At 52.4% G+C, this 26,254-nt stretch overlaps 1 protein-coding gene across 1 annotated transcript in view; it reads left to right on the forward strand.

Moving 5' to 3' along the window:
* The window catches only part of ADAMTS2 (ADAM metallopeptidase with thrombospondin type 1 motif 2), a gene marked incomplete at its 5' end in the record, with an annotated part of 229,139 nt that overhangs the window by 130,125 nt on the left and 72,760 nt on the right, over positions 1-26,254 (forward strand). Inside the window, one exon of the mRNA XM_079704077.1 lies at positions 8,080-8,282. Within this exon, the coding sequence (XP_079560203.1) occupies positions 8,080-8,282 (203 nt within the window). The remainder of the gene's footprint in view (positions 1-8,079; positions 8,283-26,254) is intronic.

Raw genomic sequence — 26,254 nt, forward strand, 5'->3', positions numbered from 1 at the left:
TTTCTTTTTGGAGCTTCTATTATATGGATGATACACCTCTGGTCTGGTCCTCCAATTTTCTTATCTTTTTTCCTGATGGTTCAAGTCTCTTGGTCTTACTGTTTTACTTTCTGGGAGATTTTTCAACTTTGTCTTCCTAATTCTTTCATTAAATTTTTTTATTTCTGCTGAAATGTTTTTAATTTCAAAGAACCCTTTTGATCTCATTTTTTTTCTTGTTTAGTGAATGCAATATTTCCTTCTACCTCTCAGGGGTCACTAATGATAGGTTTCCCCAGCTTCCTAGGTAGTCTCTTTTTCCTCCATTTTCCTCATTTTGATTCTTGTGCTGTATCTTGGTCTCCATCTATCGAGTCTGGGGCTAATCCCAGAGAGCTGGAGATCCTTGGCTGGCTGCTCCTGTGTAAAGTTGGGCAACAAAAGAGGTGACTGGGAGCTTGATGCAGGTAGTTGTGGGGACCATGACAGTAATATTGCCTTTTGGTCTTTGGTCAGATTCCTTAGAGAAGCCTCCTCCCAACTTCCTGCCTGAGGGGTAGATGACTGCCAACATTCTGGGAGTGGATTGTGGAAGTGGGCTAGTGTCTCAGCATTTATTTCATTTTCCTGTTCTTAGCATGGTACCTGTGCTCTCAACTACACCTGGTGCCTGCAGCCCAGAAACCTTCTTTTCCACCTTTTTGAGAGAGAATGAGCTTCCAGACCAATGCAGTGTTAGTTATTGGGCTGTTACTGGGACACAGGGTGTGGGGAGGGGATTTGGCATTAGCCATCAACTAGTCCTTATTTCAATCCACCCATCATCCTGCTTCCAGAGGTACTTGGTGCCTTTGGAGGATTCTGCAGTACAGACTGGAAGAGTTTTGGCCAGCTTCTCAGATATACTATGTCCATCGCCACATGGCCACCTGCTTTCCAGCTCACAACAGCTCTGTTATTTTCTTCCTCTCCTTCTCCCCCTGTCCGTGTAGGCTTGTGATTAAAAAAAAAAATCATCCCTTTTCTAAAGTTGTAATGGGGCTCCAGGGAGGAGCAAAATTAGATGTATGTGTTAAATGCACCATTTTTACTCAAGGTCCCTCCTATGCTTGGATTTGTGTTTAGACATTGTATTCAGTTCCAAAATCCGTCTTTTCATGACACTTGTACCACTGTGATCTAATTAACGTTATTTTGTAGTGTCTTCTGAAAATTTGAAAGGTAAATACCTCCTTGTTATTATTCTTTTTTAATATTTTTTTCTGGCTATTCATATGTAGTCTTCCAGTTGAACTTCGGAATTATTCTGTTGGATTTTAACAGTTTTTTGATGGAGATTATGTTAAATTTATAGATTAATTTGGAGGACAATCAACCTGCAATCCAGGATAGTGTCATTGTGTCTCCAGTTACTGAGGTCTTCTTTTGTTTTGGGAGAGAGCTTTGACTATATTGTATTACTCTCTGTGTAGTCTTCATACATTCCTTATTTTTGTTTATACCTAGATATTTTGTGGGGTTTGTTCCTATAGTCCATAAGCCTCTTTTCCCATTCTCTTTCCTAGCTGGTCACTGTTATGTACAAGAAAGTATTGATCTTTGCATACTGATTCTATGTAAGATGAGAATGAACTATTTCTTGTAGGTTTGGTAAAACTCTTCTATAAAACCTTCTGGGCTTTTCTTTGACTGCTTTTTTCCATTTCTTCTAAGGTTTATTCAGGTTTTCTACTTGAGCCAACAGTTAGAGTGTATATTCTCTACTTAGTCTAGGCTTATTAGAACTGTGTTTTTAATTTCTGGTGTTTAGGGTTTGAGGGTCTTCCTTCTTGTTTTCTCTGATTTTGCTCTACGGTAGCGGCTGTGGACATGATTTTTGAGTTTCCTTTTTGTCCTAACGTACAGTCAAATTTGGAACTTGTTCTGCACGTGCTTGAACAGGACACATTTTCTGGTTGTTGGGCTTAACCATTAGGATGCTTTAGTAATTCAAATCTTCTACAGTAATGCAAATCCTGCCTAATGTTTTATCTAATTCATCTGTCTTTTTCTGGAATAAATGTATTAAAATGCTCATAGCACTGTGACTTTGCCTATTTCTCTTTGTATCAGGTTGAAGCTCTGTTAGGTGAAAAAAGTTCGTATCTTTTATATCTTCTCAATGAATTGTTTATCAGTTTGTCCCCTTAATGTCTTGGATTATATTTTATCTCATGAATGTAGTTACGCCTGGTTTCTTTTTGTTGGCAATTACATGGTAACTCTCTCTTCACCACGTTTGTCTGAACCCCTCCTGGGTCATTTTGTTGTCGTTACACCTTGTATAAGTAACTTACGGCAGGATTTTGTGCCAGCTCCTGCTCCTTTGCCAGCCACCTGACTTTTGCTCCTGCTGCCCACCCCCCTCCGCCGCCCCCAGCCTGGGCTTCCTGGCCCTGCTCTACCTGCCTCTCCTTCCAGCCCAGCTCCCAGCTCCCAAGGGCACCCCCCGCCTCCCCACTGCTGGCCCTGTGCTCCCTCCCATCGTATCTCTGCACTGGCTCCTACCTCTCACAGCCCTGCGATTATCTGTGAGGCACCGAGGCATACAAGACCCTGGGCCCCTGTCTTCTGAGGGGCCCTCCACTCAAGTGGAGAAGACAGATAATGCCCAAGTAAGTTCACAAATGACATTCAAACTGAAAATGGTGGTGTGTTCCATGAAGGAAGACACTGGGGGAAGGGAGAGCCTGTTTTAATTTAGAATGAAATAAGGCAAGTTGCCCTAAGGAGGGGATATTTCAGCTGACACCTGGAGGATGAGGAATGAGGGGAAGATCATTCCATGGAGAGGGGACAGCAGCCTTTCCCATCACTGAGCAGTGGCGTCTCGAGCCTCCGTGCCCCTCCTCCCCTTGTCGGTGTGCAGCTGGCCCTGAGCGGGGAGGCAGACGGGGACCAACACATCTGAGTCCACTGCAGGAGGCAGAGGGTCCCTGGCACCAAGGGCTGCGGGTGTCCTTCCCTCTAGACCTTTTGGGGGTGCTTCTGCTGGACCGGATAGTGTTGCAGGAAGGGGGACCCCTTCCAGGGCCCGAGAGTGGGCTCTTCTCTAACACTCGGAAATGAATTGTCCAAGGAGACACACTTGCTGACCAAGCAAGAGACTTTATTGGGAAGGAGCAGCCCGGTGGAGAGCAGCAGGGGAAGGGAACCCAGGAGAACTGCTCTGCCATGTGGCTCGCAGTCTCAGGTTTTACGGTGATGGGATTCGTTTCTGGGTTGTCTCTGGCCAATCATTCCGACTCAAGGTCCTTCCTGGTGGCCCACGCATCGCTCAGCCAAGGTGGATTCCAGCGAGGAGGAATCTGAGAGGTTGGGAGGACATATGGACTGGCATCTCCTTTTGACCTTTCCCGAGTTCTTCCAGTTGGTGGTGGCTTGTTAGTTCTGTGTTCCTTACCAGGACCTCCTGTCGTAAAACATCTCATGCAGGGCTTCCCTGGTGGCACAGTGGTTGAGAGTCCGCCTGCCGATGCAGGGGACACAGGTTCGTGCCCCGGTCCAGGAAGATCCCACATGCTGCGGAGCGGCTGGGCCCGTGAGCCACGGCCTCTGAGCCTGCGCATCCGGAGCCTGTGCTCCGCAACGGGAGAGGCCACAACAGTGAGAGGCCCGCGTACTGCAAAACAAACAAACAAACAAAAAAAACATCTCATGCAAATGGTTACCTGGCCAGTGTGGGCAGTTTTGGTCAGTGGTTCCCCTAACAATAGGAAGGCTAAATTTGGGCAGGAGCAGCAGCAGCAGCAGAAAGGACATCCTAGGAGAGGCCAGTGCAGCAAAGGCCTGGGCGTGGGATTTGCACAGGGACAGCAAACACCCAGGCACCCTTGAACCTACAGAGCCAGCACTTGCTGCATGATGCTCCCATGGCATTTACAGACTCAGGTCCCTGGGGTTTCTCTTCTCCGGAATAAACATGTTTGTTTCTATCAGTTTCAGTTTTCCCACACCATCCCTTGGTGCTGGTGAAGTACACAGGTCCCTCTGGGGCACATTAACAACTCTGGATGACATGACTTGGGCTGGGTTCCAGCCCCTTCTCTGTGGTGTGACTTGTCTGAGTCACTTAATCTTCCTGGCGTTCCTTGATGCTAAAATGGGGACAGTAATGAGGATAGTGCGGAGCCTCCCGTTTGCTGTGAGGATCAGATGGCTGCTGGACATAGTGGAGGTTTGTTACTGTGAGGGGCTGTGCACATGCCCCACCCTGCCAGCAGGGTCCGGCAGGGGCCTGTGATCCAGAGGCTGTGGCTGCTGTGACCCACGTGCTCCCCTGGCGGGCAGGCACTTCGGGATGCCCCGGATGCAATTCTGCTTCCCCTGTTCCGTCCTCTTTACAGACTGTTATTGACTCTTTGAGGAATTCTGTCCGACCCGCTGTAGAGACTCTAAAACGAGGGACAGCTTTTGGAAGCTTCCTGTTGTGTCATCCTTTGCCTGAGACGTGAACTTTCCAGAAAGGTCTCCCCAGCACAGGGAGTGCCGGGAACTAAAATCCCTGCGGTTACCCATTGAGAAGATAGGGTCCTGCCATAGACACCTCTGCTCAGGGAAGCCTCGGCCTGCCGGGGTCCAGTCTTCTACCATCTACCATGGATCAGCCACCCAGGGGGGACCAGCGGCTTCTCCTTGTGGGGAGGCTGTGCGCAGAGGGCGATGGAGTCAGGAGCCAGGGCAGCATCGTCCTCCCACCTCAGCAGGAGATGGGCAGTGCCAACTGCTCGTTGGTGGGCCAGTTACAAGCATGCAAGAGCTCCAGGGGGAGGAGGGGAGGGTGACAGAGAGGTCTGAGGGACCAAGAGGAACTGAGGCCTTTAGACCAAGGAGGCAGCCCAGTGCAGGTGGACAGGCCCTGAAGGCCGGGATTGGTTTCAGGGAATCACTAGGCAGCCAGCTGAGAACCCGAGCAGGACTCAGCCTGAGGGATAGGCCCGCTAGAACCAGAGTGTGGTTGGGATCTCTGCGTGGCCTAGCCTTTAGGATCGGGCCCATTGTAGGGAAACTCAGGAGACATCCAAGAATGACAAGGTGGAATGACAGCCTGGCTGCTGGGTCCCATCAACACTCATGTGGCCCCAGGTCTGGGCGCCTGGCAGACCCTGCTGACCTTGGAGCTGTTCCCTACGTCCTGCCAGGCCTGAGCAGGGCTGGGGCTTCCAGGGACCCGACTGTAGGGTGGGGCTGTCACCTTCGAGGTACCTCGAGCGGCCCTGTCTTCCTCCCTTCATCTGCACTTTACTTTGGATTTGGGCACATCTCTACAGGGGCTGGGCCTTGGGGGGTGTTCTAGAACATAATGTCCAAGTCACCCTCTAAAATTATCATGATCGAGATAATAATGATAACAATAATTATGCTTGTGGTGAAATTAACATTTCTAATGCATTCTTAGAAAACATTGCTGTTTTTAATGGGCTTGTAACATACAATTTAGTTAAAAACTAAGCTTGCGGGCTTCCCTGGTGGCGCAGTGGTTGAGAGTCCGCCTGCCGATGCAGGGGACACGGGTTCGTGCCCCGGTCCGGGAAGATTCCACATGCCGCGGAGCGGCTGGGCCCGTGAGCCATGGCCGCTGAGCCTGCGCGTCCGGAGCCTGTGCTCCGCATCGGGAGAGGCCACAACAGTGAGAGGCCCGCGTACCGCAAAAAAAAAACACAAAAAACAAAAAAACAAAACCAAAAACTGAGCTTGCTCAGCAGAAGCAGCTACAAGATGTACCCGAGCCAGCCCTGGCCTGATGGCAGCCCCATTTCCTCCCTCAGAAAATGTCAAGAGGAGTCACTGCACGGTGACTTCTTGGGTTAGGGTTGGGGGCACACTCTGAGGCCTTCAGAGGTTAAGTGGGCAGCAAGGGCGGCAGGCCAGGCGGCAGGCCCCTGTGTCCTGTTTCCAGGCATGGCCGTCACTCCACAGCACAGTGTAAACTTCCCTCCCCCTCTACAGTGACTCCATTTCTTAATTTCTCAGACAAGCTGGCTATTCTAGGTTTTAACATGAATCTCCAAATTTTGAAATACTGTCAACCAAATAAGGTATTTAAAAAACACCACATGGCCCCCCAACAAACCCCCATGGTCTGGTTTTGCTCAGGGGCCACCTGTCAGTGACCCCTGGCTTGACAGGGGCAGAGGGTAACATGCAGCCTCTTCCCTGGGAAGAGTTTTTTTATGGAAATTACCATCTTTCTGCTTCCCAAGGTGGTTCTGAAGGTGAGCTGTCCCTGCTTGTTGAAAATGCAAAGAAATAAATGTGTAAAAATAGAGTAGCAATTCCTCAAACCCACTGTCAGGTTTAAGTCGCTGATGTCTCCCCTGGGAGCAGCAAGGAGGGCCCTGAATCCTCTCCAGACAGCCCAGCAGAAGGATGAGCTCTGCACTGGCGCTCTCCCTGGAGCAGCCCTGGGCAGTGCCTGCCGTGTGCATGTGTGTGGAGTGTGTGTGTGCCTGTGCATACTGGGGGAACATGGGGGACTACAGGGCTGGGGCGGGGGCACAAGGACCCCAGGAGGTAAGGAATGCCAGCAGACGCTCAGCCCTGGCACTAGCCCATTCCTCTTTTCTGTGCAGCCCTTCCCCCTCTGCTGTTCCTTCACCTCCACTTTTCCTTCCATAACCAGGTTGCAGGTTTGTGCCTGAAACCTAACAGACAGCAGGTGTAAAGAAGAGAGCTTCTGGCTGGCTGGGGGACTCTCTCAGTCTTCTGGTCTGTAAAATGGAGGCAATAAGGCACATCAAAGAGGCCTGTTGTCAGCACTGGATGAGGAGACATACTCGGAGGGCCTGGCTGCCTCTCTGTGCCTCCAGAGGAGGCCGTGGAAAAGAGCTTAGGGGACAAGTGAGAAGAATTGTTCTGGAAGACTCTTTGGTGATGTCATGATAACCTGAGGTCCTAGGTCCTTCCCAGGGCAAGAGTCTCTGAGACACACCTGTTCCTCCCCCCACGAGGAGTGCCACGGAGGGGCAGGACCCTGGGGTCAAGGACCTGGCGTGGACACAGAGACCAGTGCAGGGTAGTGAGGGGCTTCCAGAGGCTTTGGCACTGAGACTAATTGGACAGTGTGGTCTGTGGCTGCCAGCAATGCTGAAGGTCAGCCTGGCCAGCTCAGCTGCAATCCTGAGAGGTAGGGGCCAGGTCTCTGGTCCATGGTGGGCTCCAGACCCAGTGGGAAAGTAGAAGGGGATTGAGACAGATGCTGCAGCTCTGCAGATGGTACAATGACATCCTGGGGTCCTGGGCCTGATGCGATCCAGCCCCTGGCCCGCTCAGCTGCGGCCCCTAAGGCCCCATGTCCCAAATGGTCTGCCCCGCTCTGAGCCAGGTGTTTAGCCTGTGGGGGATGGAGTGAGCCCCTGCCCGGCAGACTGTGGGGGAGTTGTCATAAGAGGGGCTCATCCTGATTCCTGCATGATTCAGTCAGGCAACCTTTCATCTCTTTGGCAGTTGGCATCAGGGACAGGCACAGTTCTGGGGTCGGGGGTCACCCACGGCCTGGCCCCAACCCAGGAGTTGCGTGGGCAGGCCTGGCATAGAGATGAGGGACCTAGCTCCAGCCAGGGACTGAGCAGAAAGTTCCAGAAGGGGAGCTGTCTGAAAAGACACTGTGAAACACATACCACCTGGGCTGGGCCTCAGTTTCCCCAGCTATAAATGGGGAGACCAGCCTGGGAGACCAGCTCTTTGGCACTGGGTGGCCCTTTGGGAGTGTGCGAGTGTGTGAATGGGTGAAAAGAGTCCACCCTGCCCATCCAGCTTCACACCCTCTCTGTTCATTGCTGGGTGCCGAACCTGGCCTCTGTGATGGCCGAGCTGTGGGTTTGCATGCCGCCGGGTCTGAGCTGACTTGGTCCATCACTGCTGCCCTCTCTGAACCTCAGTTTGCTCTTCTGTGAAATGGGGACAGAAATGCCCTCGGTTAGGGTGCTGTGATGATGACAAGCTGATGGCCAAGCTGGCACCTGGCAGGTGCCGAGTTGCATCTGAGTCGGGTTTTGTCCCGCTGCGGTGTCCCTGGTGAGCCTGGGCTGCTGCTACAGGCTATGTCCTCTCTCCTTCCAGGGATCTCCCCGGGCAGCCTGGACAGCCTCAGCCGTGCCCTGGGCATCCTGGATGAGCGAGTCAACAGCTCCAGGCAGAGGGTGCGCAGGCATGCTGCCGACGACGACTACAACATCGAGGTCCTGCTGGGGGTGGACGACTCTGTGGTCCAGTTCCACGGAAAGGAGCATGTGCAGAAGTACCTGCTCACCCTCATGAACATCGTGAGTGGGGGTGGGGTGGCGGGGGCAGGGCACTGGGCGCGGGGCTGGGAGGCGAGGGCAGCAGGTCGGCCAGGGCAGCTGTGCTTGCCACGGTTTCCCGGTGGAGCTGGGGGTGAGTGACATGGTCACAGGGAGGCCGTCTGGGTCTCCAGGTGAGACAAGGTGACCCTCCCATCGATTCTGTTGAACCTCAGTTTTCTCCTCTGCAAAGGGTGGGTGGAGGGGGGTGGTTCTGACTTGGCAAGGCGGTTGACATGCTAAGGCAGCTTTCTAGAAACTCGTCATTTGTGTACCAGTTTTCTTAATTTTTCATCATACCCACATGGTATAGGCTGTGTATTTTCCTGTAAATCAATTGACTTTTTTTAAAACTTAAAATTATTTACAAAGGCAACCTCGCTTTATTGTAAAGGTAACCTAGAAGTAAAATGTAAAGCGATGTTATTCAAATCCAGCTAGACAGTCCTACCTTCTACCGGGTCTGCACCACAGCCCACGATGTTCAAATGGGAGATTAGTGTGTCTTAGAGAGGAGGACAGACAGACCGACACCCATCCGAGGTTTCTCCTTGAGGTAGTTAGAGGAAGTGAAGGTGGAAGAGAGCATCCGTTTCTCCCTGTGAGACTGGGCTCCTTAACTGGGTGACTGGGTGCCACCTAAGCCTCCTGTGGCACCACGGGACACCTGCCCTGTCTACCCAATCCTGAGAGATTAAGCCGTTACCCCTCCCCTCATTCCAGCCCCTTCCACCCCAGGAGGTATAGGATGCTGACCTTCTAGAAAATGCAGTTCCTGCCTCTGCCTAGGGTGGTGTGGAGGTCCTGCCCCTCACTGCCTGGTGCCTCAGTTGAGCCCTGCTGGGATAATATTAGGGGTTGGAGGGAGATGCAGTGGGCCTGCAACCAGGACACGCTGTGGGCCGAGCATTGTGGGAGGAGTGGATTTGTGGAAGGAAGCCTGGGCTTGTAGGGGGCTGGAGGTGGGCAGGGAAGCCCAGGGGATAGGGGACTCTACAGCAGCAGGGCTGCTCCCCAGCCTGTCAGTGAACTGGGTCCTCCAGAGGTCCAGCTGGTGGCGAGCAGTGAGGGGTAGGACATTTACTCCTGGCCTGGTTCTCAGTTCTACTTCCTGGGTCATGGTGAGCCCCTGGGAATTCAGCTGGTCCTTGGGCAAGACCTCCCAGAGCCCTAGTGAAGAGATAGGTCAGGGGCAAGAAGGAGGATATGAATGAGCTGGTCACTGGACCAGGAGTAAACCCCTGCCTGCCGGCCTGTCTTCCTCTCCACCTGCCTTAGGTAAGTCCTTGACCCTCTGGAATGCAGCCATCTCATCTGCAAAGCAGGGCCGAAGTCTGTTTGCAGATGTTATTTTTTTTTGGAGAGTGTTGTCACACTTAATCTCACTTATTTTTGAAAAGTACCTTTAATATAATAATAGTAATAATAATACCATGATGGCTACAAATATTGAGCTCTTAATATGTGACTCTGTGTGCCAGGCTTGTGCTAGTCACTTATCATGCATTACCTTTGGAACTCTTCACACTAACTCTATAAAATTGGTAGATATAAAATCTTGTCTGCCTTCAAAATATATGTCTTTCCCCAAGTATTATACTGCCCTCCAACCCAGTGGACAAAAGGACTGGTTTTGGAATTCGAGAGTCCTGAATCCTGGTAAAGGAAAACTACTTGTTTCTTCACACCGGAATTAGCCTACACCCCACAGAGTAAGAGCTCCATCTCATAAGATGGGCCCCACTTCAAATGCCGAGCTCAACCCCCAGGTTGTCAGCTGCGCTTCTTACCAACCAGCTCCTCAGGTTCAATCATTTGCTAGAACAGTTCACAGAACTCAGGAAACCACTTTACTTCCTATCGTCGGTTTATTAGAAAGCACACAACTGAGGAGCAGCCAAATGGAAGACTGCACAGGGCAAGGCATGGGGAAGGTGCATGGAGCTTCCGTGGCCTCTCTGGATGCACCACCATCCCAGAACTCGATGTGTTCACCAAGCTGGAAGCTCTCCGGACTTCATTGTTCAGGGTTTTTATGGAGGTTTTATCTTGCAGGCATGGTTGGGGAAATCCCTGGCCGTGGGTGATTGAACTCAATCCCCAGCTTTTCTCTCCTCCCTGAAAGTTGGGGGTGGGGCTGAAAGTTCCAACTCTCTCATCACACAGTTGGTTCCTCTGGCTACCAGCCCCCATCCTGAACTATCTAGGGGCCCACCAAGAATCGCTTCATTAACATAAACTCAGGTAAGGTTGAAAGGGGCACATTATGAATAACAAAAGATGCTCCACTCACCCCCATCATTAAGGAAATGACAAGTGTTTTAGGAGGTCTGTGCCAGGAATGAGGGGCCGAGACCAGATATATATTTCTTATTATTTTGCACCTGGGTTACCCCTGCCCCCACCACTACCAGGTATGTCACTGAGAATGGGCTTCAGTCTTCTAAGCCTCGGTTTTCTCATCTTTAAAATGGGCAATAATTTTCACCTTGAGTTGTCGGTGAGGATTAAATGAGATGATGAAGGTGAACGTGTTTTACAGTCTCTAAATAAATGTGGTTTTGCTATCGTGACGATGACAATATTTAGTTTAGCGACAGCAGGTTTAGAATTATTCTTGACAAGTACGGCAAGGACTCTGAGTGTTTTCCTGAGGCTGGTGGATCAAATCCGCCTTTTCCCTGGTGTGGAGGGTCCCTCTGTCGCGCACACCTTTATGCCCATTAGCTGGTAGGAGGAAGTCTAGAGCTTTGTCTTGGTTTTGCCAGTTAACTTCAATTTATTCATTTACATCCCCGTGATCCAACTGTACCTCAATTTTGGATAAGGGTGTGGTTTGGTTAGTTTCTTGAAAAGAATGAGAAATATAAAAATTCTTAAATTGAAACAAATTTGATCATAACAGAAAGGGATTTTAGGAGATGAATCGGAGGAGCTGAGAAAGAGTACTTGGGCCGTGTCTTTTTTCCCCTGCTGCATTCTGCAAATGGTGCTTGTTCCAGGCACAACGGCTGGTCCTGCAGAGGCAGAGGACCTGGTGGACACTCCTGGGCTCAGGGAGACACGACAGTGGGGGGGGTATCTGTACCTCCAACCTGAGCTCCCACCGTAAGAGTGCAGTGTGGTTGAGGGAGATGAGGCCCCCTGCTTGGATCCTGTGTTGCCTTGACAATACCCTCTAAGGCTCAGTGTCTTCATCCAGGGTACGTGCATGCCCTGGGAAGAGTCCCTGGGGATGATCTAAGGCACGTGAGCCCTTTGGTGGTCTTGGGGAGGACGGGGATTGAGAAGGCAGGAATATTTGAGAAAAGATGAGCTTCTTTAGCAGTGCTGTCCAATAGAACTTTCTGCATTGCTAGAAATGCTCTAATTCTGCGTGTCCAATACAATAGCCACTAGCCACCCTGACCCTTGAGTGCTTGAAATGTGGCGTGTAATTGAAGAACTGAAATTTTAATTTAATCACGTTCCAATAGAATTTTTGTTTTAATTTTTTAAAAATTTTAATTATGAGAAAAATATAAAATTTACCATCTTCACTGTTTACAAGGGAGCAGTTCAGTGACATTAAGTATACTCACATTATTAGGCAACCATCACCACCGCCCATCTCCAGAACTCTCTTCATCTTACAAAACTGACACTCTGTACCCGTTAAAAAATAACTCCCATTGCCCCCTCTCCCCAGCCCTTGGGAAGCACCATTCTGCTTTCTGCCTGCTGTGCCCTTCCTCTGAACTTGACCAGCATGGTGCTAAATGGCAGTGTGGGTGGCCCTGGCTGTGGGGGCCTTTAGACCCGGTAGGTGCTGGCGCACCTGAAGCTGCAGCCAGAGCCCCATGTGGCCCTACAAGGCCTGGCCAGGGTAGGACTCCCTCTTCTTGTAAGCATACAGCTGGTCTTGGGGCTTCCCAGCATTTGAAGCCAAAGCAGCAACGTGCAGGACAGATGTGGCGGCAGCCGGCCCAGACTGTGCTCCAAGTGAGGCATTTGGTCAGCAGTGAGGACAGCCAGGACCAGGATGGAAGTATTTCCAGCTCCTAAGGCTGGGGGCCAGCCCTGGGCGGACAGTCTGTCCCCTGAGGGAGGTCACAGAGGCCCTGGGAGGAGGGTCTGGTGGGGGTCCCGATGGCAAAAGACCTGGGGAATGTGGGCTCCAAGGAGAAGCAGAGGCCAAGGTGTCGGGCCAGGTGTCGGCGTGGCTCAGCCCTGGCAGCTCTAAGCCAGCTTGGTCTCCCTCATCATTCAGTTATTCTGCTTGCAGGACTCCCTTTGGGGTCTCTTTGTGGCAGACCCTGGGCTGGGACGTGGGTCCTGGTGTGACACTGACATTTCAGGTTCATCAAATATCCACATGCTCCCCTACCTTCCATTTCTCAGCCTCCCTTGCACCTCGTTTTTGGGGCTGTGTGGCTAGTTCTAGCTAACGGCCTGTGTGGAAGGAAATGACGTAGGTCGCCTCTTGGCCAAGGCAGTTGAGAGCCAGTGTATCCCCTCCCTCTCTCTCTGTCCTGCCACAGTGACCTTGGAAGTCACATGTCCCAGTAGCTGCAGCCACAAAATGGGGCAGGGCCGCCCAACCTGCATAAGCCTGTGATGTGTGCAAGGAAACACACACCAGCCTTTACTGTATTAAGCCGCTGAAATGTGGTAGATTCGCTGTTAACTGCAACACAGCCCATCCTACTCTAATACACACAGCTCCTGTCCATACAGTACGGTCAGCAAATGTTTACTGGGCATCAACTCTATGTCAGCCATGAAGTAGGGCCAATGTGGGGAACAAGGGGCCCAAGTAAGAGGGGAAGTTGGAGGCAAGGAAGGCCAGTCAATGGAGGGACTTGGATGTGACTCTAAGGGCAGTAGGAAATTGCTAGAGGTGCTACTTCCTTCCAACATTAATGGGCAAGACATTTAATGCACTTTTTTCATAGGAAAATGGGAATTAATCCATCCCTCTTTCCACCTCAGACTCTCGAGGGTCAGAAGGGTTGGAAATATTTGCTGAGCATTTCGAGAGAGCCACCTGGATGTAGAAAGGGTCTCATGGCGTTCAGAACCCTCCCACAAATCCATTCAAGCACCTCTTTTGAGGTCCAGTTTCCTTCTTTTCTTCCTCAAATCTAGAAAAGTAACATTCTTTGTTTATTAAAATATGCTATATTTAACATGTACCATATACTATTTATGATGGAAAACTAGAATATATTCATATAGGTTTGTGGATGTTTTCTCCTATCAATTATTGCCTAGTACTTCATTTTAATGATGGCATAACATTGCACCACGTGACTGTAGCATACTTTTTAGGTAATTGATTATTTATATGACTCATGTAACAAAATTTATTTCCCTTTTAGATGTTAGTTTGGCCACTGATAGTAATGAATATCATTATAGCTGAAACTATTACTCATCCTTTACTATTTCCTTAAACTAAGTTCCTAAAAGTACAATTCTTGGTCCACATTTACGTGCAGTTTAAAGCTTTCTTTGTCAGAAAGCTTTCTGTTCATTTTCACCTATTCATGTTCCATTGAGTAAATGCCCATCTCCTCACCTCTTCACACCGCCAAATCCTTTTTAGCTTTGGCAGTTGGATAGCTACAACAGGGATATACTTTTGTTGTAAGTTGTAGGTATTTGACGGTAAGGAGGTCCCATTTAAAAAAATATATATATATATTTTAAAACAGTGATCATCTTATATTTTTATGGTTGACCTATTCATGTTCTTTATTCCACTGGGACTTTAGCTTCTTTTGTGTTAATCTGAAGAACTGTTATATTAAAATAGGTTAATTTTTTGTCTGATGTTTGTGTAGGAAATGTTTTCCCCAGTTTTGTTGTTTGCCTTTTGTTTTATTTTGTTTGGGGTTGGTTTGTTGATGGCTTACATTTTTGTGTGTAGTCATGTCCTGAAATCTTTTTCTCCCTGGTTTTTCCCTTGGGGGCTGTCTTTGGCATTTCATGCCCTCTCCAGAAGTTAATCTTCTGGAGTTTCTTTCTGGTTGCCCCCAACAGTGACTCCCATGGCCTGTTGTCAGCAGCATCATTTTCCAAACCCCAGCCCTCACTGACCACCTGACCATTCTTGCTGTGCATTCAGCTGCGGCAACCCCACACCCAGAATGTCTCCTGGGTACAAAACTCCCGGGGCCAAGTGCAAATTGAAAATGTGGTTCTCTTATTCAAAGAGCAGGAAAAAGTGTCATAAAAGGTACCTATACAAAGCCTTTTCCTTTCGTATACAGTCTTTCAACTTGTCAAGATTTTAAAATTTTCTATTTATTATCGCTCTAAGCGAAGAAAAATTAGGATTTTTAATTATAATCATGCATTTTACCATTCATCTTTATATTGTACAAGGCCTGTTTTAAATGCAGATATTAGAACATTTAACCAGCATGGGGAAATCACCAAAATTAAACAGATTTGTACTTTATGGCTTGTGCCCGAAGGGTGCTACAGGCTGACCAGAAGTTCAGACAAAGCACCAACCAGACTTAAGAAGGTTGGGAGGAGGAAGACAGGCCGCCCCAGGATTGGAGCCATGAGGGAGCACTCCCTGAGGGCCCCCGGGCCTGGCCAGCAATGCAGGGTGTGCCCCCGGGGCCTGACAGCTGCCTGTCCTGTCTCCCGACAGCTGCCACTGAAAGAACACAGGGCATCTCCCCTTCCCACAGGCCGACCGCCCCAACCCAGGTCGTGCCCTACCCCAAGATGCCCCAGGGCACGTGTGTCCACCTGACCCTCCCTGCACCTGCATGCAGGCCCCTGCAGTGGTCACTGAGTGGGGAGTAGGAAGCCAGGAGCCTGTCCTGTGGAAGAGGGACCACGTGTGAGCCAAGGCTTCCCTGTCCCAGCGGATTTCACTCGCAAAACACAAATTCAAAGGTAAAATGATGAATTTCATGATGGTAACCCCAGAGCGTTAAGCCCAAGTGCAGAGCCCTCCTGGGCGTGGGCCCTGGTCACTCGCCCCTGAACCCAGGACCCTGAGCCTGTGCTTCCTGCCTCAGGCCCCATTCTTATGGCCCATCCCCATCCTCTACTCGTCTGGAGGCTCAGCTCAAATCTACCACCGCTCTCGGCTCCCTGCCCAGATGAAGAAAGCTGGTGCCTTCTGAGCACTGAGGCCGGGCTGTGGGCTGAGGCCTCATCCCTTGGGGCCGTCTGCACTGATTTTTACCTCTCGTACACCATAGCCTTGAGCTTGCTGGCAAACCCAGGATGAAGCCCTGTGTCCTGGGCCCAGGGTCCTTTAACTGGGCCAGAGAGGCTGGGACCCCTTGGGGAAGGCTGCCAGAGAGCCTCACCCACATGTTTGAGGGAGGAGGGGTCTCGATCCCACCACCAGTAGGCTGTGAGGATGGAGTGGGGAGCACTGGCAGATGTGCGGCCCCTCCAACCATGCTGGCTCCTCCAGGGCCCCTGTCCCACACTGCTGCTGGGTCCCTCCTTGGTCCCCTACTTAGGTGTGCCTTTTTGGCGCCGGCCTCCCCCTGCCGCCATCCCGTTCCTCCTCCTCCTGAGTCTTCAACTCTGGCTCATCTTCTGACCTTCACCAGGCTCAGCCCTGAGGACAAGGAACTCCCCTGTGCCCGGGCCCCACCCTGAGGACAAGGAACTCCCCTGTGCCCGGGTCCCCCTCTGCACTGGGAACTGCGGTCCTGTTGACCCCTCTTCCTTGGAAACGGGCTTCCTGCCTTGCCTGGAGCTCCCAGGCTGGGAGGCAGTCAACACTCCTGAAGGTGCCTGCTGCTGACTCTGGTGCCAGCCCTTGAGCTAGTCTGTGCTTTCAAACTCAGTGCTGTGGCAGTGCGAGCCTGGCACACCAAGGAGCCATGCGGTGACGCAGCCCTCATGTTCGCGGTAACCTCCAGTTACCTTGTCAGGCATGGACAGTGGGTCTTCTCTGGGCTCAGGTGAGTGGGAGGCCAGGGAGGAATGCCTTCGGGGAAGACTCGAGAGCCATTATTAAAGTAATATGTTTACAAATGCACTTTTAAAAGTAAAACCTATTCATGCCAAGACTTCAAGAAATATAAAACTTAGGCACAAGACTAGTGCTTCCTATATGGCTTATAGCATTTAACTAAAGCATTAATTTCAGTCCTACTCTTCCCTGAGCAACCAAAGGCCTTGGTGGTTGCTCGGGCTCTCAGGATCCATAGAGAACTAGCACTGCTGCCTGACTGAGCTGCTGGTCTGTGTGCACTCCTTCTAGATGTGAGGCAAGCCAGTGTGTTGGGTGATGACCTGCCCCAGAAGACGGCTCTTTGCTCCTGGGAGCACGTCCTCTCAGGAGGCCTGCCAGAGGTTGCTGAGGCCACGGTACAGATGTGAGGTGTCTCCCCCTAAAGTGCCACTTTTTCCGAATGGCAGGCATTTTAAAACATCAATTTTATATGAAAGTAAACTGGGACATATTACTGAGTTAAAGCAAAATTCGCCTGAATTTTTCAAGATAAACTGGAGCATCTAAAGCAGGCCAAATCCTGCTGAAGAGGGAGAGAGGGAGCTTGTGTCCGGGGGGTACCTCTTGTCCGTGAGTGTGCCAGTCTTGACGGATCGGAGTGTGTGGGAGGTGTAAAGATGAAGAAACCAAGTTCAGGGCAAGGCAGGAAATCCGGCCCATCATCTGTTTTTGAAAATAAAGTTTTATTGGGACGTGGCTGTGCCATTCATTTATGAATTGTCTATGGCCGCTTTTGTACTACAATGGTGGAGCTGAGTAGTTGGGACAGAGACCATACGGCCCACAAAGCCACTCTCTGGCTCTCAAGAAGTATTCGCTCTCAGAGTATAAAGAAATCTTCTACTTGCTTAGGGCCCACCTTGAGCTGTGGCCCCAGCACTTTATAGTTGCATTTGCCTCCCACTGTTGTCCGTGCACACGGGCATACGTGTTAGGGAAGCATTGGGCGTAGAATGAGGACCAGCTTTGGAGTCAGAAGCAGTTGCATCCTAATCCTGGCTTTTACCTACCTGGCAAAGTTCCTGCCTTGCCCTGAACTTGGTTTCTTCATCTTTACACCTCCCACACACTCCGATCCGTCAAGACTGGCACACTCACGGACAAGAGGTACCCCCCGGACACAAGCTCCCTCTCTCCCTCTTCAGGCCTCTGAGCCCCTGCAGCTAGAGCAACCCTTTCTTGCTGGCCATTGCAGGAACCTCACACTTGAGCTGAGCTCCACCCTCTGCCTGCTCAGACCCCAGCCCACCCCCACCCCAGCTTTGCCAGCTGAATGGGTCTGTGAGGTCACTTTGGGGATTCTTTTTAAAGCAACTGAGTCAGCATTTTAAAACTACATAGTAGGAGGAGCAAGATTTCTGGGCCAGCAGAGCTGCTCCTCCCACCTGGGCTAATTGCTCATATTCTGGAAGAATTCCTGCCCGCCCACCCCCACCCCAAGCATCTCTTCTGTCAGGGACAGTCACACTCCTTAGGCTCATGGAGAACATGGGATCCAAAGGGGCTTCTGAGCTTTCAGAGCCGAGGCCATACCCTTTGACCCTTCCTAGTGTGGGATCAGTCCTCTGTACAGTATGTTCTTAAACATTTTTTGTTGAATGATTTCTGTCTGTGCCAGGATTCAGATATTTTCCCTCTTTTCTTTTCTAATTTAATCCAGAAATTGGCCTGGGCTCACCAAAGCCTTGCCAGGATTTGCAAACAATCGGAGGCACATGGGCTCCAGTTCTCATCAACTTCCAGGAATGCTGGGGACACGTGGTGATGGTGGGGAAGGCAGCGACAGGACAGGAATGTTTTCTGCTGTCTTGGGGGTGATCTCGTGAACTGGCCACAGAGCTGCAAACCCGCCAGGGGGAAAGCATAGACCCAAGTCCCATTCACGTGTCTCTGGCTCTGGTTCTTGGGGAAGAGAAAAACATCTCTGAAACTGGACACTAAAACTTGGTTCCCTTAAGCTGAAGGGAAGCAAGCAGCGCCCCCGGGGCAAGAGGGACACGTGGGTTTGGGCCTGGCCGTGGCAAAGGCTGTGAGGATGGGGAGAAGAAGTTCCCACTGTCATACGGCAGCTCCCCAGGCCCCAGGGTCTGCTGGTGCTGTGGCCACAGCCGGACGTTCCTGGCACTGTTCCTGTTCCTCATGCTTGTCCCGCTGGCCTGAGAGCATGGCCCTGTGTGCTACCAGGAAGTATGACTATCAGGGCCAGCAGTGTGTGAGGCTGATACAGTACTTAGAAGAAGGCAGCGCTCTCAGATGCTGACAGGAGCCAGGCAGGAGGCCTAATCAGGGTGTCCAGGCTGTGGACAATAGGGAGTGGTGGGGACTGGGGCGACAGGAGAGGCGACACCTCTGGAGATCCCCTCCTGGGTTCCATTCACTTGTGGTCATTTAGGAATGAACAGACACACTCTTGTGAGCTCCCCAGCCCACCCCGCCGAGAAGCTGGAAATCCAACTTTTACAGGAAATCTAATTACTTTTCAACATTGGCAACAAATTGAAATTAAGACCTTACACTGCACTAGTGAATCAGAACGTGACTGGCCGGTCAGCGGGTGGATTGTTCCTTCAGGCCTAGAAGAAAGGAAGCGACTGCCTGCCCTGCCCTGCTGTATGCCGTGATGGGGGATAATCAGTGCCACCTCCTAGGGCTGTTTTGAGCATGGCTTGAGTTAAACACCAGAAAAGTGCTCAGTGGCTCTCTGGGCACATGGAGAGCATGCCTCAAGTGTGAGCTGTCCCCGGTCATGTATTTGCTCCTTGGGCGCTCTCAGAACCCTGGTCTAAATGGGCCCCACTCTGGGCACTGGGGTGCAGAAGCAGGCACTCCTGTCCCTATGCTCAGAGAGATTGGAACACGGGAGGGGTGGGGAGCAAGGCAAGGAATCCGTAATTTCCTCCCGGTTAATATGCCTGCTGATCACGCAAGTACCACAGGGTCACAGGGAAGGGTGCTTCAGATGAGGGCCCCTTGCGCTGCCCCTAATGCAGAGGCAGGGTTGACCGGGAGGGGAGCATGGTGTAAAGGCTCAGCGGCATCTCCACATCACAGTGCAAGGTTGGGCCCGACTGGAGTGTAGGGTGCTTGGGGGGAGCAGGAATGAGGTTGGCAAAGCCTTCTGTGCCAGGCTAAGGGGCTCGCGATCCACCAACGTACTGTCAGGGGAGTCATGAGTTGGCTTTGGGGTCTAAAGAGACAGAAACATCTCTCTTAGGGAGTTTGGGGTTCATGCCTTTTACTATTGGAAATGCCTCTCCCTATGGCCTAAGAGGCTGAGTTTTCACACATGCTGGCCCCAGGCAAGGAGGCACTTATATGACGGCTCTGCGTTGCCCCAGTGGCCCTGTGAGGTTCCCTTTTCTGGGGAAGGTCACTGAGGCTCAGAGAGGCTGGGTGGCACAGGTAGGGTGTGGAAGATGAGATTCCCATACCTGTGTGGCCTGGGTGCCAGTCCTCTCCCCGCTGCCCACAGCCCCGACTGTCTTTTCCATCTATGACTCTTCTAGCTTTTCCCCTTGGCTCCTTCATCTGTTGTGTCTTCCTGTTCTCTCTAGGGTTTGCTCACCTATCCACCCACTCATTCACTTAGTGCACGTCTCTAGAACACCTGCTATGTGCCAGACAACAGTTCTAGGTGCTGAGAATGTCGCGTTAGCAGGCCTGAGGCCCTGCCTGCATGAAGTCACATTCCAGTGGGGACGGGGGTGGACAGTCGGTGCCCCCTCCTCCCAGGGATGGTGATGCGGGCAGAGAACGTTCTGATGGGGGGAGCCGAGGCCTGTCCTCACCACTGCCTCTCCTTCCCTGAAGTGTGCAGCACTCTCCTGCCCCCTGGACCCCCCTACACCTCCGTCCCCGCTCTGGGAGGCCCCCTGATAGCTGATGAGGGAAGCCTCAGAGCAGCCTGTCCTTGGCCTCCCTGGGGGAGCTGGCAGTTGTCAAAGCAGGAGTGAGAGTCCCCCCGAACGAGGACGGCCGGGTAGTGTCACTCCTTGGTGACAGCTCTGGGCAGCTGCAGAGCTTGTCTTCTGCAAGCTCCAGCAAGGAGGTGACAGCTGAGCCAGAAGAGCAGAGAGCACCACTTCCCGTGTGGCTGTCCCTCCCACCCAGGTTCCTCCTTGGCTGCCCCCTGTGCTGCAGGGATTGTAGCTGAGTGACACTTGAGTTCTCCTCCACCGCCCAGGGGGCCCTTTGTTGGCATGTCTCAGGGGGGTTAGGGGTTCACACAAAGATGCCAGAAATTTAATGTCAGATTCAGAGGGTCTGCTTACCTGGTTTTGCAAGTTCAGCACCTGGCGAAGAGCCAGGCACAGAGTAGGTGTTGAGGAAATGTCTTGTGAATGAACGAATCAATGAGTACATGAATTCTCATAGAGTGACTGTGGTCCCACCGACTCCCATAAAAAATAGGCTCTATCTGGGACTTCCCTGGTGGTCCAGTGTGTAAGACTCCGTGCTCCCAATGCAGGGGGCCCGGGTTCAGTCTCCGGTCAGGGAACTAGATCCCACGTGCGTGCTGCAACTAAAAGATCCCGCGTGCTGCAACTCAGACCCAATGCAGCCAAAATAATAAATAAATAAATAAATATTTTTTTAAAAAAATAGGCTTCATCTGTCCATGGAAAAGAAGTACCAGGAGCATAAGTGTTCTTGTCCTTTCTTCCTTGATGCTCAAGGCTGTTTGTCTCCAGCATCTATGGTGGAAGTTTGAATCACCAGGCCGTAGGAATGTACAGTTTTAATTTCAGCAGATTTGCTAAATTGCTCCCCAGAGCCTTTGCCCTGGTTCCCACGCATGCTCACGCGGGTGAATCTCCCAGTTTCTCTGAGCCTCTGTTCCCCAGTAGGTAAACGGGGGTAGTAATGCTCCCTGGCAGGGTGCAGGAGGTGAAAGGTCGTGCTGTGAGGAGGCACCTGGCACAGGTCTGGGAAGGTCAGAGCTGACCAACGAGGTGCAGCTGCTGTTCCTTCATCCACGACGTCTGCCAAACCAGCCCAGCTCTTGTCCTCGAGAAGCTTGGCTCTCTTGGGGACACACTGGCTTGCCTTAGCGCAGCCGGAAGGACAAGGGCCTGGCTGGGGAGGTCAGAGCCAAGGTGAGCCTTGAGCTGATGGACCACAAGTTGGCACTTCCGAAGTGGACAAGGTGGTGAGGGTGCAGTTCTGTGCAGACCTTCAGCGTGTCCTGGGAATGGGAGGCCTGGAGGGGGACAGGCATGGGGGTGCAGGGCAGGGTGGCCTCGGAGGGTAGAGCTAGCCAGAACGGGGGAGCTTGGATTGATCCTGAAGCTCTGGGAGCCAGCTGGGTTCTGGGCATTGAGGAAGCAACAGCTAAGGATGCAGAAGAGCCCCCAGCTCTCAGCGGGCACAGACAGGTCCAGTGGAGGGAGGTGGCAGTTAGCAGACTAACAAACAAATGAAGGGATATGAGGCCGTGATGGTCCAGCAGGGGGAACGGCCTGGAGGAGAGCAGCATCCAGGTGAGCCTAGCAAGCTCTGGGGGAATGTACACGGCAGAGTGAGTGGGGGGCAGCCAGGTGCGGGGGTGGGGCAGTCCTCATGCCCCTCCCCACCTGAGCCTAACAATGAGACGGGCCTTGTGGGCTCCTGTGGCCCTTCTGACCCTGAAGTGACCTCGGGCAGGTACTTGCATGTCCGAGAACTCAGCCCCTCTGCCTTTGATTCTGGGCTCCCTGTGTAGCAGGGTATGTTCATCCATCTTCTCAGCTGCCTATTTGTTCTCTTCTTCCACATTTCTGGGCGCCTGTTCCCAGCCTGGGCCCAGGTGGTTAACACACTGCCTTGCCCGGGGACAGAGGCTGGCAAGACAGTGCAGCTACTCAAACTGAATCTCGTGGTGCGAGGGGCCATGTGCTGCACGCAGGACAGGAGTGTTTCCCACTGTGTTCCAAGGTGGCTCCTTACATTCTGGGGGTTAGGAATCGTGCTGAGTGATTTCACTCTGGAGGAGGGATATATTCGCAGCAGACAACTCTGGCAGTGAGCTGTGATGCTGCAAGGAGGGTTGCTCTGAAGCTTGCGAAGTTTGCTGGGAGGCTCACCCTTCCCGGTGAGCCCCTTGCCTTTGCCAAAGGCACAGGTGACAGCGTGAACGGTCAGGGTTTCCTTAGTCACTTCTGTGTCAGTGCCTGGTAGGCAGGATCCCTCCCTTCTTCCTCATCACGTGGGGGACCCTGGGGCCCTAGTGGCAGTGGGGAGAGGCTGGCCTGAGTCCTCGCCATTTTTGCTGTCAGGTCTGGCCCCAGACTCTTTACCTGGACTGCTCAGGTATGCTGAGCCCCACCTGGTCCAGGTCTGGTGCCGTGATGACCCATCCGGTCTGAAGCCTCTGTCACCCCGACCAGCATAGGCAGGAGCTTCCGGAGCCCACACACACCTCTCAGGGGCTGGGGGTGTTCCAGGCCACCACTGAGGCCAGTTTACTCCCAGGAGCCTCTCCCGTTTCTCACCTCCTGCTAGAGCCACCTTGGGAGGGGACTCTGCTCTTGCAATGTGGCCTCATCTTAGGGTCCAAGCGGCGAGCAGGACCCGTAGCTCTCAGGATCTGTGTTTGACCCTAAAGGTGTGTGAGGGGCCGCAGCAGGGGTGGGTCCCTAACCCTGGGTCTGACTTCTTGCCTCTCCTCAGCCTCCGCCCCCAACCTACATCAACCAGGGCAGGTGCTTCTCCCCTGTTCCCCTCCCCAGGGACCTCCCAGGTGCCATGGCCCCCCTCCCCATGGTGGCATTTTCCCTCTTTCTTTCCTTGGGTCACATGGTGATAGGGAAGCGGAAGAATATGAATTATAGGAGGGACGAAAAATCATTGTTTTTTCAAATGACATGCTGGTGCCCAGTTGCTCACATCACAGGGGTGGGGTCGTGCTCACAGGCTCTGAGACAGGGGTGGCGTGGGGGGCCGGGGAGGATGCCGTGAGGTGTCACCACCAGGGGCCTCCCTGAAGTGCTTCCCCTGGAGGAGGCTCCAAGCCAGGCCCTCAGGGCTCTGGTCAGGGAGGGCTGAGGAGCTCATGGGTGACATCCCAGGACTCTCCAGGGCCAGGGCCGCTGCCAGCAAGAATCAAGATCCCTGCCTTCTCTCTTCTCCTTCCTGTCAGTGCCCTCCAAACTGGCTTGGGGGGGACGGTGGGCTCTAGCCTTTGGCCTCAGATGAGTCATTCTGTGTCCTGCGGCCTCAGCAGGGTCCGTCCTTCCCTGTTCTGCGGCATTATCCCTTTCTGATGAGTTCTCGGGTGGTGAGTGGGAAGTTTAAGCCCCAAGTGGTGGTGTGGCTGTTGGTTACCCTGTGGTGGAGCTGGCAGGGAGAACCCCAGGTCTGGGGCTCTCCAGAGCCCAAGCCCCCAGCATGGGCTCTGGAAAACAGCCTGGCTGTGCAGTGCAGTCCAGGCAGGCCTTTCCTGGTGGCCCTGAGGAGAGCCCAGGTGGGCCCAGAGAAAGGACTCAGGGTATTTGACCTTCTGTCATTTGATGACAGCTCTACTGAGTCTGTGCTGTGTGCCTGGGATTTTGCTGGATGCTTTAAATATAGTGTTGAGGTCGGTCCTCGATACAGCCTGAGGGGCTAGAACTAGCATTGCCTCCATTTCACAGATGAGGAAACTGAGGCTCAAACAGGCAAAGTACCAAACCCAAGTCACAGGGTAAGATGGTGGCCGAGCCCACCCTGGAACACGTGGCCGAGCCCACCCTGGAACCCATGCAACCTGATGAAGTGACGAGGTATGGGCAGCTTCTTGGAAGTAATCAGCACCAACATGGGCAGTTGTTTAAGGCAGCTTTGTTCCTTCATTTGCACAGTAAACATTTGTTGAGCCTCCACCTAGATTCTGGGCATCAACCTACTTGCCTGGGGGTGGAGGAGCCCATCCCCACCCTGGGGACCTGCAGAGATGTCCCCAGGCCCAGGAGAGTGTGACCTCATGCAGGATTGGGGACTGAACAGTTTCACCTTCGTGAGAGGAGTCACAGTGGGGGTCCTGGGGGCTGAAAAAGGGGGTCCACCTGCCTCCCATTTTTGTGCACAGTACGACCTTAGTAACTCCTGTCCTGCCCATTTGCAGTTCATGGCAGTTTGATATTTTGAGCAGAGGCCAGAGTCGTGTTTGTTCTTGCTTTGCCTACGAAGCATTTGCTGAGAAACGAGTGGTAAAGAAGATCTGCAAAGGGTATGTTTACTCTCACAATGAGACTGGGCTTTTGCAGTCCCATTTATGTGTCATGAGATGCACACAAATGAAAATACTCGCTGGAAGCCCGCAGACTTTCTGCCCTAGGTTCTACAGCACTTTCTTCACCTCCACCTCCACCGTGGCAGTCCAAGCCTTCTCCTGGGGGGCTCAGAGAGACCAGCCTTCTTCCCAGTTATGTCAAGGGTTCCTGGAGAAGCCACAAAGCAAAACGGGCCATGTGCCTACCTCCTGAGGCCTCACGACAGACTCCTCCAGGCCTGGCTTCTCCCCCCAGGGTGCTCGGGCTCCTTCTTAGTTGCCAAAGCTTGGCTCAAGCGAAGAGGTGGTAACTTTCCTGAAAGTTGGATGTAAGGGTTGGGAACCCAAACAGCCTTTCTGCCCCTGCCTGCCTCAGTAGGAGCCCCAAGACCTGGACCAGCCCCCTCTGTCCTGACCGGTCCCTCCACCCTGGCAGGGGAGAAAGTCACCTCTGCCCAGCAGCCTCAGGGCACCTGCCAGGGCTCACTGGCCGCCCAGGGCAGAGCTCCGCCTCAGAGAAAGCAAACGTTCACATCATCCTGCAGAGCCTGTGTCCCTCCTTATTGTCTATTCCAGAACAGAAACCGGGCTGCATCTTTGCATAAGCAAAAGGCGCATGACGATGTATTTCCCCAAACAAGAGAGCTCTTGGCCTCTCTCTGCACAGAGAAGGGCTGCGGCTTTGAACCTTTTCCCCAAGGTTTAAAGATTCCAGGATCGATTTCTCAGACAGGGCTCAAGGACATTGTCCCTGCTTCGCCTCCTCCTGCGGTCTGGGCAGAGGTGAGCACACAGGCCTCAGGAGGGCGGGTGGGGGTGGGGAGGCACTTGGGCACTTAGCTGGGTCTTTGATCATTACAGGGCATCGTGCACCCTGCTGCTGTCACACATTTTGCCCATTTCCTCTTGTTGCACGTTTACCAATGTTATTCACTCATCCACCCATTCAGAACTCTTTACTGAGCACCTACTGTGTGCTTGACACTGCTAGGGACACAGCGGTGACTGAGGAGGAGGGGTGCCTCCACATCAAGTGCATAGTCCAGTCTGGGAACAACTACTTTAAGGGCTCACTTTGAACAGGGGACAGTCGTGCTGGGGGAGGAGGATGAGAAACCAGAGGGCACTGCAAGTGCAAAGGCCCTGAGGTAGGGATGGGCTCCCTGCGTAAGGAGCTCACAGGTTAGTGACTGGACCATGGTGAGCAAGGTGAGGGCAACCTGAGAAGAGGGAGCGGGGCTCTGATTTTATCCCAGTTGCAGTGGGAAGGCCCTGTGGTGGCGGTAGGGGGAGGGTACCACGGTGGTAACTGCCCTCCTCCTTTGAAATACAGCGATTGCTCTTTGTTTTTTCAAATGCTCTTGTAGTTCAAGAATTCAGAGGCTGGAGAGGGAACTCCAGGTAGGAGCCATCGCACAAGCAGCAGGAGAGGGCAGCTGGCTTCCAAGAAGGCAGAGCTGTCAGGAGTGAGGGCTCCTGGAGGAAAGTAGCTGAAGTGGAGCTCAGAGAAGCCAGCCAGGGCCAGCTTAGAGAGGGCCCCAAGCGCCAGGCTGAGGGCTGAGGCCTGTTCCTGAAGGCACCAGGGAGCCATTGAGGGTTTCAGGCAGAGGAAGCAGGAGGTCAGACCTTTTCTGAGTGGCGACCATCGTGAAGAATGATGCGTGGGGTGGGGGTCGGGGGACACGAGGTGGGAAGGTGCTGCTTCCTTGTCTGCCTGTGGAGGAGATGGAATGGGAGTCAGGGGAG

This window comes from Hyperoodon ampullatus (assembly GCF_949752795.1).
Source record: "Hyperoodon ampullatus genome assembly, chromosome: 4".
NCBI classification, from domain to species: Eukaryota; Metazoa; Chordata; class Mammalia; order Artiodactyla; family Ziphiidae; genus Hyperoodon; species Hyperoodon ampullatus.